Below are 16536 nucleotides of genomic sequence, written 5' to 3'. Positions count from 1 at the left end.
AGAGTAATGGAGTGGGTTGCCATTTCCTTCTCCAGGGTACTTCCCGACCCGGGGATCAAACTCAGGTCTCCTGCACTGCAGGCACATTCTTTACCAGCTGAGCTACCAGGCTAAGGTCATGGAGAGGGTTAAATTAGATAATACTGGTAAAGTGTTCTTCAAACCAAAGCTGATTTCTAATTGGCTTCCTTTTTCTTCCTCCTCATTTTAATTGATGATTTTTTTCTCCTTTCTGTGTTTTTTTTTTCCCCTCAGAAAGTTTTCGCTTCACGAAAAGAGTTGTTGGAATACGACCTGCAGCAGAGGGAGGCGGCCACCAAGTCCTCGCGGACCTCGGTGCAGCCCACCTTCACGGCCAGCCAGTACCGTGCCTTATCTGTGCTGGGCTGCGGCCACACGTCCTCCACCAAGTGCTACGGCTGCGCCTCGGCCGTCACGGAGCACTGTATCACCCTGCTCCGGGCCCTGGCCACCAACCCCGCCCTGCGTCACATCCTCGTCTCCCAGGGCCTCATCCGGGAGCTCTTCGACTACAACCTCCGCCGAGGCTCTGCGGCCATGCGGGAGGAGGTCCGCCAGCTCATGTGCCTCCTGACTCGGTCAGAGCCTGCGCCGGGGGCGGGGGCGGGGGCGGCGGTGCTGCGAGTGCTAGGGGCTGCAGGGGACTGTCCAGGTGCAGCTGAGTGGACGGAGGAGCGCGTGAAGCCCAGGCTCCCTTGTATCAGTAGGCCGTGTGTTTGGCTTGTACTCGGTTGGTTCCAGTGGGGTTTCCTGAGGAAGCGGGTTTTGAGTTCAGTGCTGGGAGAAGGCAGCGACCGGTCACTTGGACTCTGGGCTCCCCCAGAAGAAGACACAGCGGAGCCTGGGGCTCTGGGGCTCAGATCTGGCTCGGGAGGGCCCGGTGTCTGATCCTTTGTGCCGTGTGCCATGGACACATTTCTCAGTGTTCTCTGAGCATGAGGTTTCCTCATCTGAGAAATAAGGACAATAGCCAATTCTGTAATGGCTTGTGGTGAGGATGGAGGACATAGTTCACATAGTGAGTAGCAGCTCAGACTTGTGGAGTCCTTAGTCCGCGCTGACACAGTACCCACAGCTGGGTTTGCATTGTTTCCCGAGGGTGGGCCTAAGTCCTAGAACGTGGTAGCTGGCCGCTAAATATGACTTGCTGTACCACGTGTTCACTCGTTTAACAAGCACTTGCTGAGCATCAGCTAAATGCTAGGCTTTGTTCTGGACTCTGAGGATGCAGTGGGAGATGGAGCAGCATCCCTGCACTCATGTGGCCTTCGCTCTAGAGGGGAGAAGGGCAGTGAACGGATGATGGCCCAGCACAGTGTCAGGAGGTCAGACGTGAAGGGCAGTGCAGCTGGGATGGCAGCTCTGATTGCAGGCAGGGTCGCTGCGGAGGACAGGGTGGGCAGGGGTGACCGCTGAGGAGGTCAGGGAGTGAGGCCGCACACCGATATTAATAGCAAGTGGTGGGCAGAGAGGTGGGGTGTGCCAGCCGTGTGAAGCCGGGGCCACAAGGAAGCCCGTGTGGCTGGAGTGGAGGACGCAGTGGGGACAAAGCGGAGGGGGTTCATTGAGCCAGGGGCCAGGGGCCAGGTCCCTTAGGGTCTTTAGGACACTGTGTGGACTTGAATTTTATTCAGGGCGTGTTGGGAAGCCTGAGAGTGATTTGACGCGATTTATGGTTTTTAAATTACTAATACATACATTATTACAAAGGGACACGGATGGGAAATGTGGATGCCTTGTGGGAAGTGAAGCGGGGGCAGCTGGAGAAGCTGAGGAAGGAGACCAAGAGTGGGCCCCTGGGCTCTGGAGGCCGACATACCCGGCGGGGCCCGGGGGCCAGGCAGCCTGGGCTCTGGAGAGACCCCGCGTGCGGTCTTCCCTCTGTCAGCCTCTCCTCCCCACAAAGGCGGCTGGGCAGGCCCTTCTCATCACACAGCAGGGTTTTGTGGGGCTCGCCTTGCGCCTGGGAAGGCTGGTAGCCCTGGACGTTGATTTCCTTTTACCTGGGCGCTCTCACGTGCAGAGGTGGGACTCACCCAGTGGTGTAACAGGACTCTCTCCTCTGCTTCCCTAGAGACAATCCAGAGGCCACCCAGCAAATGAACGATCTGATTATTGGCAAAGTCTCCACAGCCCTGAAGGGCCACTGGGCCAACCCTGATCTGGTGAGCAGGCCGTCGTGCCCTCTGACTCCCCCTTCACCCTTTTCCTTCGTTCCCAGGCAGCAGTGGGGGTGGGGGGGGGCGGCTCACATCCCAGGAAGACCTTGCAGTCAGCGTCAGGCTCAGAGAGCAGAAACGCGCAGCAGCTGTGCTGAGGGGCTCTGTCTCCTGTCTCTCTGACGGTCTGCTTGACCACGCGGGTTAGCTCTGAGTCTCTGGGTCAGAGCGTGGACGTGAGCCCCTGTCCGGAACTGACCCTGCAGACCCTCCTCTGCTCACATCTCTTCCTGTTGGCCCTCTAGGCAAGTAGCCTTCAGTACGAAATGCTGTTGTTGACAGACTCCATCTCCAAGGAGGACAGCTGCTGGGAGCTCCGCTTGCGCTGTGGTGAGTTTGGGGGATGTCTGGTTGGCAGCCGGCCAGCGAGAGGAGTGCAGCTCGGCACGGGGCCTTGTGAGGCCAGGGAAGCTGCCCTCAGGTGGCCACACGGCGGCTGGCGAGGCACGTCTGTGACTGTGCCTCCGCCCTGCCTTCCTCTCCCAGCGCTCAGCCTTTTCCTCATGGCCGTGAACATCAAGACCCCCGTGGTGGTCGAGAACATCACCCTCATGTGCCTGCGGATCTTGCAGAAGCTGATTAAGCCACCTGCTCCCACCAGCAAGAAGAACAAGGTACAGGCCTGAGAAGGCGGTTGGGGGCAGGCTCCAGCCAGCGCCCACCGTGCTCTAAGGCCTCTGCTCACCTGAGCTCACTTTCCCTGGGGTACCAGTGCTTCCTTGGCGGCAGTCAGCGAGATGGGTTAGGGTTTCTGAGAAGGGAAGTTTCTCGGAGGGCTCTCGAGTAACACAGGCAGGCAGAGGCACACGCCTGCGGCAGAGGCCCCCCATGGAGGACCGCTGCTTCCTCCAGTCCCCTCAGGCGGCTCGCGGTTCCCGGGGGGCCGTGTTCTTCCCTACCCCGCGCCTTTGCACAGTGCTGGAAACCCTTCCATTCCCTTGCGCTGTGACCTGGGCAGGGATCGAACCCATGCCCCCTGCGTTGGCAGGTGAATTTTCTCCATGGAGCCCCCTGGGAGGCCCCTGGCCTTGGGCAGTCCTTTGTAAATGCTGCGTGTGGCTGTGCAGCGTCTCCTCGGCCTGCCATGCCCGCCTTCCCTTTGTCAGCTGCTTCTTCAGTGATCGAGTTGTCTGCCAGGCTGGTCATGATCTCCTCCAATCCAGGGACTGTTTTATGTTTTACTGAGATGTTTTTTGGTCCAGTGTATAGCTTGGTATCTCGCGTTATAATAGTGACTCAATAAGTCATTGTTAAATGAGTGAGTAAAGCCAAGTTTTTAGCTCTGAAGGTGGCCTAGCCGCAGATGGACTTGCTCATACTGGTGTGAGAGCATGTGGGCCATAGTGCTTTCCCTTGGCCCAGCCTGGGGCCTCCGTCTTTGTAGTCCTGGAGCCCTTCTGATGCCTGCTCCATCCTGGTGGAGTCTCTTGGTGGGAAACCGAGTCTCCTTTGCAAGATGCTGAGCAGCAGGCACCACAGGGGAAGCTGGACAGGGAACAGTTCACACTGTTTCCCTTTCTTGGTCTGCTCCGACCGTCCTCAGAAAAGACCCCCCGCCTCCTCCTTCACTTTGATGACGGCTTTCTTCCCCTCAGAGTGCATTCTCAGCAAATGGAAATTGGCTCTTGACTGAAAAGAGGGACCTCATCCCCACATAAGTGTCACTTTTCCTACAGTGTGAGGTCACAGATTTCCCCCCGAGAGGAGGGCTCTTAGCCTCTGAGCACTGAAGCCTCACATTTTGCTGAGTTTTAGCCTAGAGAGAGCAGCAGTTCTCAGGGTTTGGCTCATAGATCTGTGGGTGTTCCCGAGACGACTAGGATATCTGCGAGGTCAACATTATTTTCGTAATTATCCTGAGACATGATTTGCCCTTTTCTTCTTTTGTGGCACTTGTGCAGATGATACAAAGGCCATGATGGCGAGACCGACCGAGCCTCAGCACCGCGAGGCATGCCCTTCACTTGCAGCTTCACCCGGGAGCGTCCCTGGTGAAGCACTGCAGAGGAGTCTAGTAGGCGGTCCACTGTTCAGTGAGACAGCGCCGGAGGCAGGCACAGCGCAGGGTGGAGGGGGAGAAGTACTGGTGACGGGGGGGCGGGGGCGGAACCGGCTGCTTCTTCCATGGAACCTCATTTGTGCTTGAAAGGAGGGCTAAGGAGCCAGTTGTGGTTCTTCAGAATCAGGTATTTAGCAGCCGATTTTCTTGAAAAGTGAATAAAACGAGCCTGTCACTTAAAGAGAAATGGGTGTAGTTCTGTGAACCAGTATTTTCCAGATGACCAATGCGTGTTCATGTGTGAGTAAAAGGTGAATTTAGTGGAATGGGATAAGAAATGTTTTTTGATTGGTTTCGGATTCCACATTGCAACCAATCTTTAAAAACCTGCAATTCGTTGAATTTTGGTTTCGTATTAATGAAAAATCTGTAAATTAATTGCAAAAGCTATTACAATATTTTTTTTTCCAACTATATACATCTGAGCGCTTCAACAGAACAATCTGTCACAACAGTTTAAACTTAGAAGCAGTATAAGAATCTAGCTGTCTTATTAAGGTAGTCATTAAACAGTTTTAAAAATGTATAGCAATACAGCTTCTTTGTCTAGATTATTTTTGTTTTGGGAAATAAAAAATGCTGTTTAGGGTGACAGATAATGTATTTATTTTTATTTGTAAATGAATTAATAAATATTTTAAGAATTGCTAAACTTTAATTTTTAGTAGATCCATATCAATGGATAGAGCTACATACACAAGAACTCTTTGGAGTCAGTAATTTTCAAGAGCGTAATGGGGTCCTGTGGCCGAAAAGTTTGAGAGTTGCTGGCTTAGAATCCTACTGGGGGCTCCCCTGTGCAGGCCACTTGGGATTAGTAATGGCTCTGTAAATTTTAGAGGCTGCTTACTGACCCCTTGAAGATTTATGTTTGGGAAAACTACAAATCAGCCTTGGGATAGGAATTAGTTATGTAGCTGTACGAGTGTCTGTAGGAGGCCTTATCCTGCACAGGCAAAATCAATGACCCTAAGCTCAGCACGGTGCTGCTCCTGCTAAATTGAATCGAGATGCTTGGAAGGAGCACAGACAGGGCACAGAAGACGTGAATGTTGACCTTCTAGTCTTGCCTGTGCACTCGTCCCCGGGGCAGTCCCACTGTGCTTCAGCGGCAGCTCAGGCATGCGCTTGGGCCCGCTCACCTGTCCGCCTTCCTCCTGCAGGACGTCCCTGTCGAGGCCCTCACCACCGTGAGGCCGTACTGCAATGAGATCCACGCCCAGGCCCAGCTCTGGCTCAAGAGGGACCCCAAGGCATCCTATGAAGCCTGGAAGAAGTGTCTTCCCATCCGAGGTGTGTCTGTCTTTCGGGACTTGAGAAGTGGGCCCTTCCTGCCCCTGGCCGACTGCCCCACCATCTCCCCCTTACCTCTCCCTGCACCCCTTTGCCTGCCAGGGATCGATGGCAACGGGAAGTCTCCCAGCAAGTCAGAGCTCCGCCACCTCTACTTGACCGAGAAGTACGTGTGGCGGTGGAAGCAGTTCCTGAGTCGGCGGGGGAAGCGGACCTCCCCACTGGACCTCAAGCTGGGCCACAACAACTGGCTGCGGCAGGTGAGTGACTGGCCGTGTCCTGGGCTCCTCAGGCTGCCCTGGCCCCAGGTCCCAGGCGGGCCGTTCCCGCCCCTCACCGCATATCTCCCCTGTTTTCTCTTTGTTAGTCTTGCTTCCTTTCTAGTGGGTGGAGGCTCTCGTTGCAACCGCCCGCGTGGTGGGTGCCCACATCAGAATTCCTTCTGCCCTGTGATCAAGCTCGTGCTCTCTGCTCTCCTCCCTGACCGCTGAGCAGGGTGGCGCCTCAGCGCCTGCACTGCTTTCACTGTCCACCTTTCACGTCTTCTGTCCTTTTCCTCTTTCCAGCTAATGTTTTTAAAGATTAAAGTAATGAGATGTTAGAGAATTCCTTTGTCCATTGGTGTATAACGTGAATACTTGGTCTACATTTAACATGAGTGTTCATCATGTGGTTGTTGTTCAGTTGCTAAGTTGTGTCCGACTCTTTGCGACCCCATGGACTGCCGCACTCCAGGCCACCCTGTCCATCACCATCTCCCAGAGCTTGCTCAAACTCATGTTCATTGAGTCGGGGATGCCATCCAACCATCTCATCCTCTGTCGTCCCCTTCTCCTCCTGCCTTCAATGTTTCCCAGCATCAGGGTCTTTTCCAATGAGTCAGCTCTTCCCATCAGCTGGCCAAAGTATTGGAGCTTCAACATCAGTCCTTCCAATGAATATTTAGGGTTAGTTTCCTTTAGGATTGACTGGTTTAGATCTCCTTGCTGTCCAAGGTAGCTGTCTCCAAAATAGAATCATAGACGTCTTTGCTAAGGAGAATACCTGCCTGTCTTTTCTCCTGGTTCTGTCATCTTAGTATGTTCTCTAAAGTACTTGTTGGAGAAAAGCTCCATGAAGATGGGACTCTTAGCCTTTTTGCCCATCTGCAGCAGCCGGATCTTGAGTTAGATGATGATTTTTCCTTTACCCCTTTGCTCATGAGGAGCTCAGGGGATTTCCCCTGGATGGGTGGCAGTTGACTATGCCTGGCGGGGCCGGATGAGAGGTTGTCCGCTGAGCCAGGCGCTTCTCCCCACCCCTGCAGGTGCTGTTTACTCCGGCCACGCAGGCTGCACGGCAGGCGGCCTGCACCATTGTGGAGGCGTTGGCCACCATCCCCAGCCGCAAGCAGCAGGTCCTAGACCTCCTCACCAGGTACCATCTGAGAGCGGGGTGGGCAGGGTGGCGGGACTTCCTCCCGGGAGCCCTCCCACTTTCCCGGGGGAGTCCACAGACCAGGGCGACGGGAGGCACGCCTGTTCCGTAGCCACCTCCTTTCTCATGGAAGACCACAGAGGCCGAGACGCGCTGAGCAGCCACGTGCAGTGGTCGTAATGGTGGTGGTGGTGACAGAGTCAGCAGCCAGTGTCTTTCGAGGTCCTAGGAGCTCACAAAGGCTTGGCATGCATTGTCTCATGTAATGCTCACCTGGGCTTTGAGTGCTTAGTTAGCTTGCCCCCAGGAAGGCAAGACTTCAGCCCAGGCAGTCTGATTCCAAGTTACCGGCCACTCGCCTCGTGAGCGCTTTAGGCGAAGCACTCTCTCGCTGCCCTGGTAGCCACCATTCCTGTGTTGGTACTTTATCGGCCAGACGTGTACAGTGGGGTGCACTGCAGTCCCTGCTGGGTGCTCTGGAGCTTTCCCCAGGCCTGAGGACTTCCCAAGTGGGGCTCTGGGGTATTCTCAGCCCTTATCCTCCCCAGCGAGGCAGGGGGAGTGGAGGACCGCAGAGGGCAGAGCCAGGGGGCCGTCGGGGCTGTGGGGCGGGTGGGCTCACTCATCGCCCGGCTCCACGGCAGTTACCTGGACGAGCTGAGCGTTGCTGGCGAGTGTGCTGCCGAGTACCTGGCTCTCTACCAGAAGCTCATCACTTCAGCTCACTGGAAAGTCTACCTGGCAGCCCGAGGAGTCCTGCCCTATGTGGGCAACCTCATCACGAAGGTATGTCGTCCCGGCCCAGCCTAGGGGAGCCCCTTTCCCGAGCCCCGCTCTCCTTGTTCTCTTTCTCTATATAAACTTTGTGGTGGTCTTCACTCCAGGAAGAAATATTTGTTCAAAATGCAGGCATACCTCGCTTTATTGTGCTTTTTTTAAATAAAGGTGGTGGCAACCCTGTGTCAAGTAAGCCATTTTCCAACAGCATTATTTTGTAATTAAAGTGTATATACATTGTTTTCTAGACATAATGCTACCGCACACTTACTGAATTAAAATAGAGTGTGGACGTAAGTTCTATATTCATGGGAAGAGATGGATTTGTGTGACTCGCTTCATTGCGACAATCGCTCTACTACAGTGGTCTGAAACTGAACCTGGAGTATTCCTGAAGTCTGCCTGGGGTACTATTGTGGCTTCATTGTGTTCCTCATGAGGATGTAGCAGTCTGTTGGGGACATTTAAACTGTCCTCCATTTCTAAGCAGTCCCTGAACGTCTTTACAGCTCTCCTTGGCTTCTTAGAAAGGAGTTCTGCAGAGCTTCAGGGGTAGAGAGCATTCCTGGGCCAGTCGGGGAGCTGAGTGGTGTCGCTGGTGGCGCCGTCACACTAACCGTGCTTGTCTTCCTGTTCAGGAAATAGCCCGCTTGCTGGCCCTGGAGGAAGCCACCCTGAGCACCGATCTGCAGCAGGGCTATGCCCTCAAGAGCCTCACAGGTAGAGGGAGCCTCCTGGCCCTTCCACTGGACACCCTGGGGATAGTATGGGGACTGACCTTTGATTCCTTGGGTGCTGAGGTTGACCTCTTCCCTCTCGTGTTGACCACACTGCGCTTTTTAAGCTCTGTGTTTTTTCCCTTGTGGACGGGGTGCATCTTGAGCACCCATTGTCTGCTGACCAGTTCATGTCACTGAACACCTGCTCCATGTCAGGCACAAAGCCAGCGTTGCCCTGCTTTTGAGTTGCGCGTCATCTTTTGAAAACATGGACCTTCTTTGCTTATGTAGCAACTTTCTCCTGTCCCCACAGGCCTACTTTCCTCCTTTGTGGAGGTGGAATCCATCAAAAGGCACTTTAAAAGCCGCTTGGTGGGTACCGTGCTGAATGGATACCTGTGCTTGCGGAAGCTGGTGGTGCAGAGGACCAAGTTAATTGACGAGACGCAGGACATGCTGCTGGAGATGCTGGAGGACATGACCACAGGTAGCCCCCGCCGGCGGCCCACAGCCCGTAGGCCTGTGTCCCTTCTGGCTCCACTTAGGCGCATGGCCTGAGTCCCCCGGGCTCCTTAGACCCAGACCACAGGCAGCAAACGCCTCCTCACGTTTGAGTAAAGAAGAAGACATTTTTCTCAAGACTGTTGGTGCTTAGAGTCGGAAAATTCCAGATCTGGCCTCAGTAAATTTGGACTCTTTTTTTTAAGAATTCTTTTACTGACTTGTTTTTCGCTGTGCTGGTTCTTTGTTAGTGCACTCAGGCACACGGGCCAAGCCCTGTGGCATGTGGAGTCTTCCAGACCAGGGATTGAACCCGTGACACCTGCCCTGTCCGTCAGACTCTTAGCCACTGGGCTACCAGGAAGGTCCTGGACTTTTCTGTATTGAGCTCACAGGGCAGGGAGAGGTCAGGTTCTCAGCCTGGTGTCCTCCGTTGGTTCTAGAAGATTCCCGGCCACCGTGGCTCGGTTTCCTCTGCTCTGTTCTCTCTCCTTGTCCTCGTGGGACTCCACCTCCCTCTTTCATAGTGTTCGTCTCATTGTATCTTTATGTTGGTTTCGGATAATTTCTTCCATCCTGTAACATATCGTTTAGTTTATTTTTTCTTCACTCTGTGTTATCTATTTAATCTACCCATCAAATTCTTGCAATTTTATGTAGATTTTATTGTGTTTAGTCTTTTGCAGATATTTTCTGTCCCTTTTATAGTCTTTCAGCATAACAAACATTTCCGTATCTGCTAATTCTAAAACTTGAAATATCTATTAATCTGATCCTGTTGTTATTCTGGCTCTTGCGTTAGGTGCTTTGCTTTAAATCTTGCATTTTATGTTTTTTTCTTTTTTTGGTACTGTGAGCTTGTGTTTTGAGAGTTTTTTGTGGAAACTCTTTGGGACCTGAGTCAAAGATGGGTTTTTCCGGAGACGATTTGTAGATGCCTCTGTGAAGCAGCTCAGGGCATGGCCAACCCAGGGCCACCTTCAACAAAGTTCTGAACTTAGAGTTTTCAGATCTCCTAGGTAGTTTGAGCCACAGACCTCTGTGAGGGGCAGCTTGTTATGAGTGCTCAGAGGAGATTTTTCTTTCCCTCTGTTCAGTGCTGCATTTTAAGGGAAGACAGTGTGCTTTCATTGATTTGCTTGGGGGAAAAGAATAGTTATTTTTAATTGATGCTTATACCAAAGAGGGCTCCCCAGGGGGCACAGTGGTAAAGACTCTGCCTGTCATTGCAGGAGGTGCGGGTTCCACCCTTAGGTCGCAGAGATCCCCTGGGTTGGGGTGTTCTTGCCTGGAAAATCCCGCGGACAGAGGAGCCTGGTGGGGCTATGGTCCGCGGGGTAACAGAGCGTCAGGCTCAACTGAGCACACCATACCTCTCCCAAGGATGTAGCTCTTGGGGGTACCAGACCTGTGTGTGTGTAGGCGGTGGTTCCTGCCAGATTCTCCCTCTTGGGAGATTTGGGGCTTTGTATCCAGCTCTCAGATCCTGGCAGATTTTGGAAACCAACGCTCATGGCAAAAAACAGCCTGAGTACTTTGCTGACCTCCCTGGGTTCCTGGTTTTTCCTAATTTTGGAGCTGTGGCTTTCTTTGCCAGTGTAGCAGTCCACTGATGCCTTTTTATTTTTTCCCCACTATTTTAAATTGTTTTTAAGTGGAGGAGTGAAAAGTAGGTCAGGGGACACAGTCTGCTTTATCGCCAGACATGGAAGTCCTTCTGGTGCCATTTTTAGCTGCCGTGCTGAGCTGGTTTGTGACCTTGTCAGCTGGACCGTTTGCAAGAATGTATGGCTTGAAGTTCTCTGTTTGGCTTCTGGAGGGCCATCTACCTAATCTTTTTGAAACTGAAAACTATCGCTTCCTTTTGCTTTGACGGGAGTGCAGTTAGGAACACTGTTTCACATTCTTGAGTACCTATTTTGGGCAAGAGGATGCAGGGTTATGATTCCCAGAGGGAGGGGACCTGTGCCCAGCCAAGTGTGATGCGCTGTGCCGCCTTGGGTGTGAAGGGCTCAGATGGAGTGCGGACTCAGGGCAAGAATCCGTCAGCTTCAGGTTTCCAGTTGAGATATTGATGTTGCCACGTAGGATATATAGACTCACCAGGCAGAGAGGATCTGTCAGTGATGAGTCTCGTCTCAGCTTCTGTGTGTGCAGCTCCTTCCTGACTGACTGGGCCGCGTTGACTCCCGGCAGGTACAGAATCGGAAACCAAGGCCTTCATGGCCGTGTGCATCGAGACAGCCAAGCGCTACAATCTGGACGACTCCCGGACCCCTGTCTTCATCTTCGAGAGGCTCTGCAGCATCATCTACCCCGTGAGCACAAGCCCTGGCTCGGCGCAGCCGTGGCCGCCGTCCCCGCAGTGGCCCGTTCAGTCAGGGTTTTAGGAGGCTCCACACGTAAAGCAGAGGCAACCTCATGATTTTCCCAGTCCTAATGAGGGAAGAAACCTAAAGCCCGCCCTTGTCCCATTTCCTAGGTCGAAAGTCACAATCAGTCTTTTTCTTTTGAGCCAGGTCTGACCTCCCGTTGCCCAACTCCTGGTGTTTGTCAGTCCACGATCCTGTGAGAGGAGCAGCCCTGAGTGGGCAGATGGACCTTTTCACTCTCTTCCTTTTTTCCCTGCCCGCATTCTGTGCACGCATGCACGCATGAAGGTGTATCTGTAGCCTGAACTGCATAGGTCCCCTTCTGTTACTGAGGAAGGGTGGAGAGCATCGGTCTCATCAGTTAACAGTGAGAGACCCCTGAGTATCACGTGATACACAGAAGGCCGTTTTCTTGACCAGAGGGCCGCCAGTGACAGAGTCACCTGGCCCCGGGCTGGTTAGCGTCGCGTGGGATGAGCAGGAGGGGAGCCTCCTCCCCTCATGTCAGTGATCCAGCTTTCGTGGGGCACTCCTCATCTGCTTATTTGGTTAGGCTTTCTCTCTCCTAACCCACCCTTGAGTTTCAGAGAAGATTTCTGCTCTTTAAGGCTCTTTGAATTATATTTGGGGTTTTTGAATCACCTCTGAGCTTCCTGTCCTTTAGTCTTTAAGTGTATAAGGGGCTGGATGAGTCTGGTGTGCCTCCCTGAGTGTCCATGAACAAGGCAGTGTGGTCTGAATGTGAGTGGTCTCTGTGCATGTACTCATGCCATCCCTTCTGCTTCCTTCTCTCTGTCCTTCAGGAAGAGAATGAAGTCACTGAGTTCTTTGTGACCCTGGAGAAGGATCCCCAGCAGGAAGACTTCTTACAGGGCAGAATGCCTGGGAACCCCTATAGCAGCAACGAGCCAGGCATCGGGCCCCTCATGCGGGACATAAAGAACAAGATCTGCCAGGACTGTGACTTGGTGGCTCTGCTGGAGGATGACAGCGGGATGGAGGTAATGAGCATAGCACAGCCCTGCCGTGGTTAGGCTTCCTCTCTCTCAGGGGCTGGTCAACCCTGGGTGTCTTTAAATGCAGCTGCATGACTCCCACCTGCCTGCCTCACCTGTAAAGGGCTCTTCCCGCTGCCTGGTGTGTGGTAATGAGCAGATGCCTGTAGCTTGTCAGGGCATAGGCTTTCGTTGTTCTTGCTGCTGTGGCAGAAGCCTCCAGTGATTCCAGGCTAACCAAGCTCCCCAGATACTTGCAAATTAGCCCTGGCGCAGGTTTCTGGCCCTGTACCTGGTACCTTCTGGCAGACGACGCTGGGATCTGCTGTTACCACATACATGGTGAAAAACGTGTTGTGTGAAATGGAGAAAGCCGCCCCTTTTGGTGCTGAGCTGAAATGGACTTGGGATAGAAGGTGCTCAGCAGGGCTTTTAAACCAGGGAGTCCATGGTTTGGGTTAAGGCTATTTGGAACCCCTGAAATTGTGCACAAAATTGTACGTGATGTTCACACACGTGCATTTTTTAGAGAGGGAGAGTCAGTAGGTCCGTAATGCATAGACAATAATCGGTAAACCACACTTTGATCTTAAAATGTGCTTGCATGACGATTCTTTGGAATAACAGCCTCATCTTCTTTTCCGTTCAGCTTCTAGTGAACAATAAAATCATTAGTCTGGACCTCCCTGTGGCTGAGGTTTACAAGAAGGTCTGGTGTACCACAAACGAGGTGCGTGCTTGTTTTCTTGCCTGCGGTGTGGGTTGGCTTCCAGACATGGTAACGATCACGTGCCCAGCTTGCAGCAGCACTGAAGGATCTGAACTTCCTGGTCATGTTAGCGTGGGAAAAGGCGTCGCCTTGTCTTCCTCATGGGGCCGCTGCCTGGGGAAGGGCGAGGAGCTGCAGGAAGGGGCGAGCAGCCCTGGCTTCGCGGCCGGGCGGCCAGCAGAGTGAGGAAGCCCTGTGACGGGGAGCGCCTGCTGTTGGGTTCCCTTTCCATGTGGGCACCGAGGTTGATTCTCAGCTTTCGATGGACTTGCCCACCTTTCAGAACATGTTCCAGCGTGGCGTCGAGGAGCATAGTTTCTGTTTTACCAACTGGGGAATTGAGACTGGAGAGGCAGTTGTTTTGAAGGAGTGAGAACGGGAAATGAAGGGAGCACAGCGCGTTGGCCCTTCCGGCCCCTCAGTTCTGTCTGTCCGATCGGAACAGTCAGATGGTCCTCATCCCCCCTCCTGCCTCTTTTCTTAGTCTCATCTCTATTTCCTATCTCGCTCCTCTCCTTTTCTTTCTTCTCTTTTCTCCTATTAGGGGGATATTTAATAAATGAATCAGCTAATTGAATTACAGCAAACTAGAGTACCAGTGAAGTACAGTGAACTTTTCTGTCGTTAGTCTCGAATATTTCTGTAGAGTCTGAAAAGCTAAATTGGTAGTTACTAACAGTACGTTTTTGGGGCTCCAAAATCACTGCAGATGGTGACTGCAGCCATGAAATTAAAAGATGCTTACTCCTTGGAAGAAGAGTTATAACCAACCTAGATAGCATATTGAAAAGCAGAGACATTACTTTGCCAACAAAGGTCCGTCTAGTCAAGCTGTGGTTTTTCCAGTGGTCATGTATGGATGTGAGAGTTGGACTGTGAAGAAGGCTGAGCTATGAAGAATTGATGTTTTTGAACTGTGGTGTTGGAGAAGACTCTTGAGAGTCCCTTGGACTGCAAGGAGATCCAACCAGTCCATCCTAAAGGGAATCAGGCCTGAATATTCATTGGAAGGACTGATGATGAAGTTGAAATTCCGTTGGCCGCCTGATGCGAAGAGCTGACTCATTGGAAAAGACCCTGAGGCTGGGAGGGATTGGGGGCAGGAAGAGAAGGGGACGACCGAGGATGAGATGGCTGGATGGCATCATTGACTTGATGGACGTGAGTCTGAGTGAACTCCGGGAGCTGGTGATGGACAGGGAGGCCTGGCGTGCTGCGATTCATGGGGTCGCAAGGAGTCAGACACGACTGAGCGACTGAACTGAACAGTACATTTTGGCCTTCCATTTGTTACATACTTGTACTTTTCTCTATTCTGTTCTCCCACTGTGCTGGGAATCCTGGTCATTGTGTATTGTTGGTCTCTTGCCCATTGGGTAGATATAGCACAGATAAATACACAGAAGAGTTCTCCATCCACTGCATCTTGCCACTGACATTTCAGCCTCAAAACAGAGTGGTGCAGGGTTAGTCCCTGAGGCACCTAAAAATTAAGACCAAGCTTCTACGGGCACCCTTGTAAATGGTGGTATAGGACCCAAAGAGTACACATGGGCAGCCTCCCATTTTGAACCAGGAGGCAGGAAGTTGGGGATCATTTGTTTCTCATATTAATGCTTCATCCACCAAGGGTTTCTTGTGGCGTAGTCCAGAGTTGGGGGCAGCTTCTTACCCTGGCTTTCATCAGTTTCTCTTCTTACTTTACCCCTTATTTGCCGATAAACAGCGCACCTCTTCAGCTGCTCACCAGGGCCTGTTTCACATGTCTCTCTCTCTTTCTGTCCATGGTTTGTGGCTGTTCCCTCTCTTAGTTCTCACTGGGCTTCCACAGCTAGATATGCTTTGAGGCCTGGCCCGATGAGTTCTTTCCCTCCAAGATTTTCTCTCCTGAGGCTGAGCATGGCTTAGTGACAGGCAGCATGGATTAGTGTGGTACCTGCTCACCCTTAATTTCCTGGAGTGTGACTTCAATCCCCCATTTCTCACCTCCAAAATGAGGGTAATTCCTAAGAGTGTATAGGCTGGAGTGCCTGGTCAGTACCTGGAGGATAGTAAGTCTCATGATCCCTCAGTTCAGGAAGGTTGCTATAATCTTGTAATTCACGACTTAATTCCAATCATTCTATCAAGTTGTAGGTTTTAGCTTGAGATTTGGATGAATCCAGTCCTTGCTGTGTGGTTATATGAAGGTCTCAGGATCTCCATAGGCAAAGATGGATGTGTTATGTTTTCTTGTTTTGATCTCTGAGACTTGAGTCAAAGCCTTTTGATCTTATTGACTTCCCTTGACCTGATTCTTTGAGTAGTGGTCCCTATTGATTAGAGAGATTTTATTATTCTGAAGGAGACATAGGCTTGGAATCAGTACCTGGCTTATAGCTGAATGACTTTGAACAAGCTGTGTAACCTTGTGTAAAAGGATAATATGAAGTGCCTAATTAGTGTAGGGTTTGCGTGGGTGTCTACTTGCTAAGCTGCTTCAGTTGTCCAGTTCTTCGTGAACCTATGGATTGCAGCCTGCCAGACTCCCCTGTCTGTGGGATTCTGCAGGCAAGAATACTGGAGTGGGCATATGCCATGCCCTCCTCCGGGGACCTTCCTGACCCAGGGACTGAACCCTGTCTCTTAAGTCTCTTGCTTTGGCAGGCAGGTTCTTTACCACTAGCGCCACCTCGGAAGCCTTAGCATAGGGCTTCAGTTCAGTTCGGTTCAGTCACTCAGTCGTGTCTGACTCTTTGCGACCCCGTGAACCACAGCACGCCAGGCCTCCCTGTCCATCACCAGCTCCCGGAGTTCACTCAGACTCACGTCCATCGAGTCAGTGATGCCATCCAGCCATCTCATCCTCTGTCGTCCCCTTCTCCTCCTGTCCCCAATCCCTCCCAGCTTCAGAGTCTTTTCCAAGGAGTCAATTCTTCGCATCAGGTGGTCAGAGTATTGGAGTTTCAGCTTTAGCATCATTCCTTCCAAACAACACCCAGGACTGATTTCCTTTAGAATGGACTGGTTGGATCTCCTTGCAGTCCAAGGGACTCTCAAGAGTCTTCTCCAACACCACACTTCAAAAGCATCAATTCTTCGGCACTCAGCTTTCTTCACAGTCCAATTCTCATCCATACATGACCACTGGAAAAACCATAGCCTTGACTAGACAGACCTTTGTTGGCAAAGTAATGTCTCTACTTTTCAACATGCTGTCTAAGTTGGTCATAACTTTCCTTTCAAGGAGTAAGCGTCTTTTAACTTCATGGCTGCAGTCACCATCTGCAGTGATTTTGGAGCCCCCAAAAATAAAGTCTGACACGGTTTCCACTGTTTGCCCTGACCTGTTGCTTCCTGACCTGCATATAGGTTTCTCAAGAGGCAGGTCAGGTGGTCTGGTATTCCCATCTCTT

The 16536-nt window shown here is 52.1% G+C and overlaps 1 protein-coding gene across 3 annotated transcripts in view; it reads left to right on the top strand.

The window, feature by feature from the left end:
* UBR4 (ubiquitin protein ligase E3 component n-recognin 4) overlaps positions 1–16536 on the top strand; it is a 131626-nt gene that overhangs the window by 92179 nt on the left and 22911 nt on the right. For all 3 annotated transcript variants that reach the window (XR_005719112.1, XM_040229415.1, XM_040229416.1), the window contains 13 exons: positions 256–599; positions 2096–2186; positions 2486–2570; positions 2727–2854; positions 5463–5592; positions 5695–5852; positions 6899–7008; positions 7653–7794; positions 8424–8505; positions 8818–8991; positions 11202–11323; positions 12181–12378; positions 13022–13102. Coding sequence is in view for 2 of the 3 variants with exons in the window: in XM_040229415.1 (XP_040085349.1) it covers positions 256–599; positions 2096–2186; positions 2486–2570; positions 2727–2854; positions 5463–5592; positions 5695–5852; positions 6899–7008; positions 7653–7794; positions 8424–8505; positions 8818–8991; positions 11202–11323; positions 12181–12378; positions 13022–13102 (1845 nt within the window). In the remaining variant the exon portion in view is untranslated. The remainder of the gene's footprint in view (positions 1–255; positions 600–2095; positions 2187–2485; positions 2571–2726; positions 2855–5462; positions 5593–5694; positions 5853–6898; positions 7009–7652; positions 7795–8423; positions 8506–8817; positions 8992–11201; positions 11324–12180; positions 12379–13021; positions 13103–16536) is intronic.

This window comes from Oryx dammah, unplaced genomic scaffold (assembly GCF_014754425.2).
Source record: "Oryx dammah isolate SB20612 unplaced genomic scaffold, SCBI_Odam_1.1 HiC_scaffold_27, whole genome shotgun sequence".
In the NCBI taxonomy this organism is placed as follows: Eukaryota; Metazoa; Chordata; class Mammalia; order Artiodactyla; family Bovidae; genus Oryx; species Oryx dammah.
The sequence above is the reverse complement of the archived record's forward strand: the minus strand, read 5'-3'. Positions and strand labels throughout refer to the sequence as shown.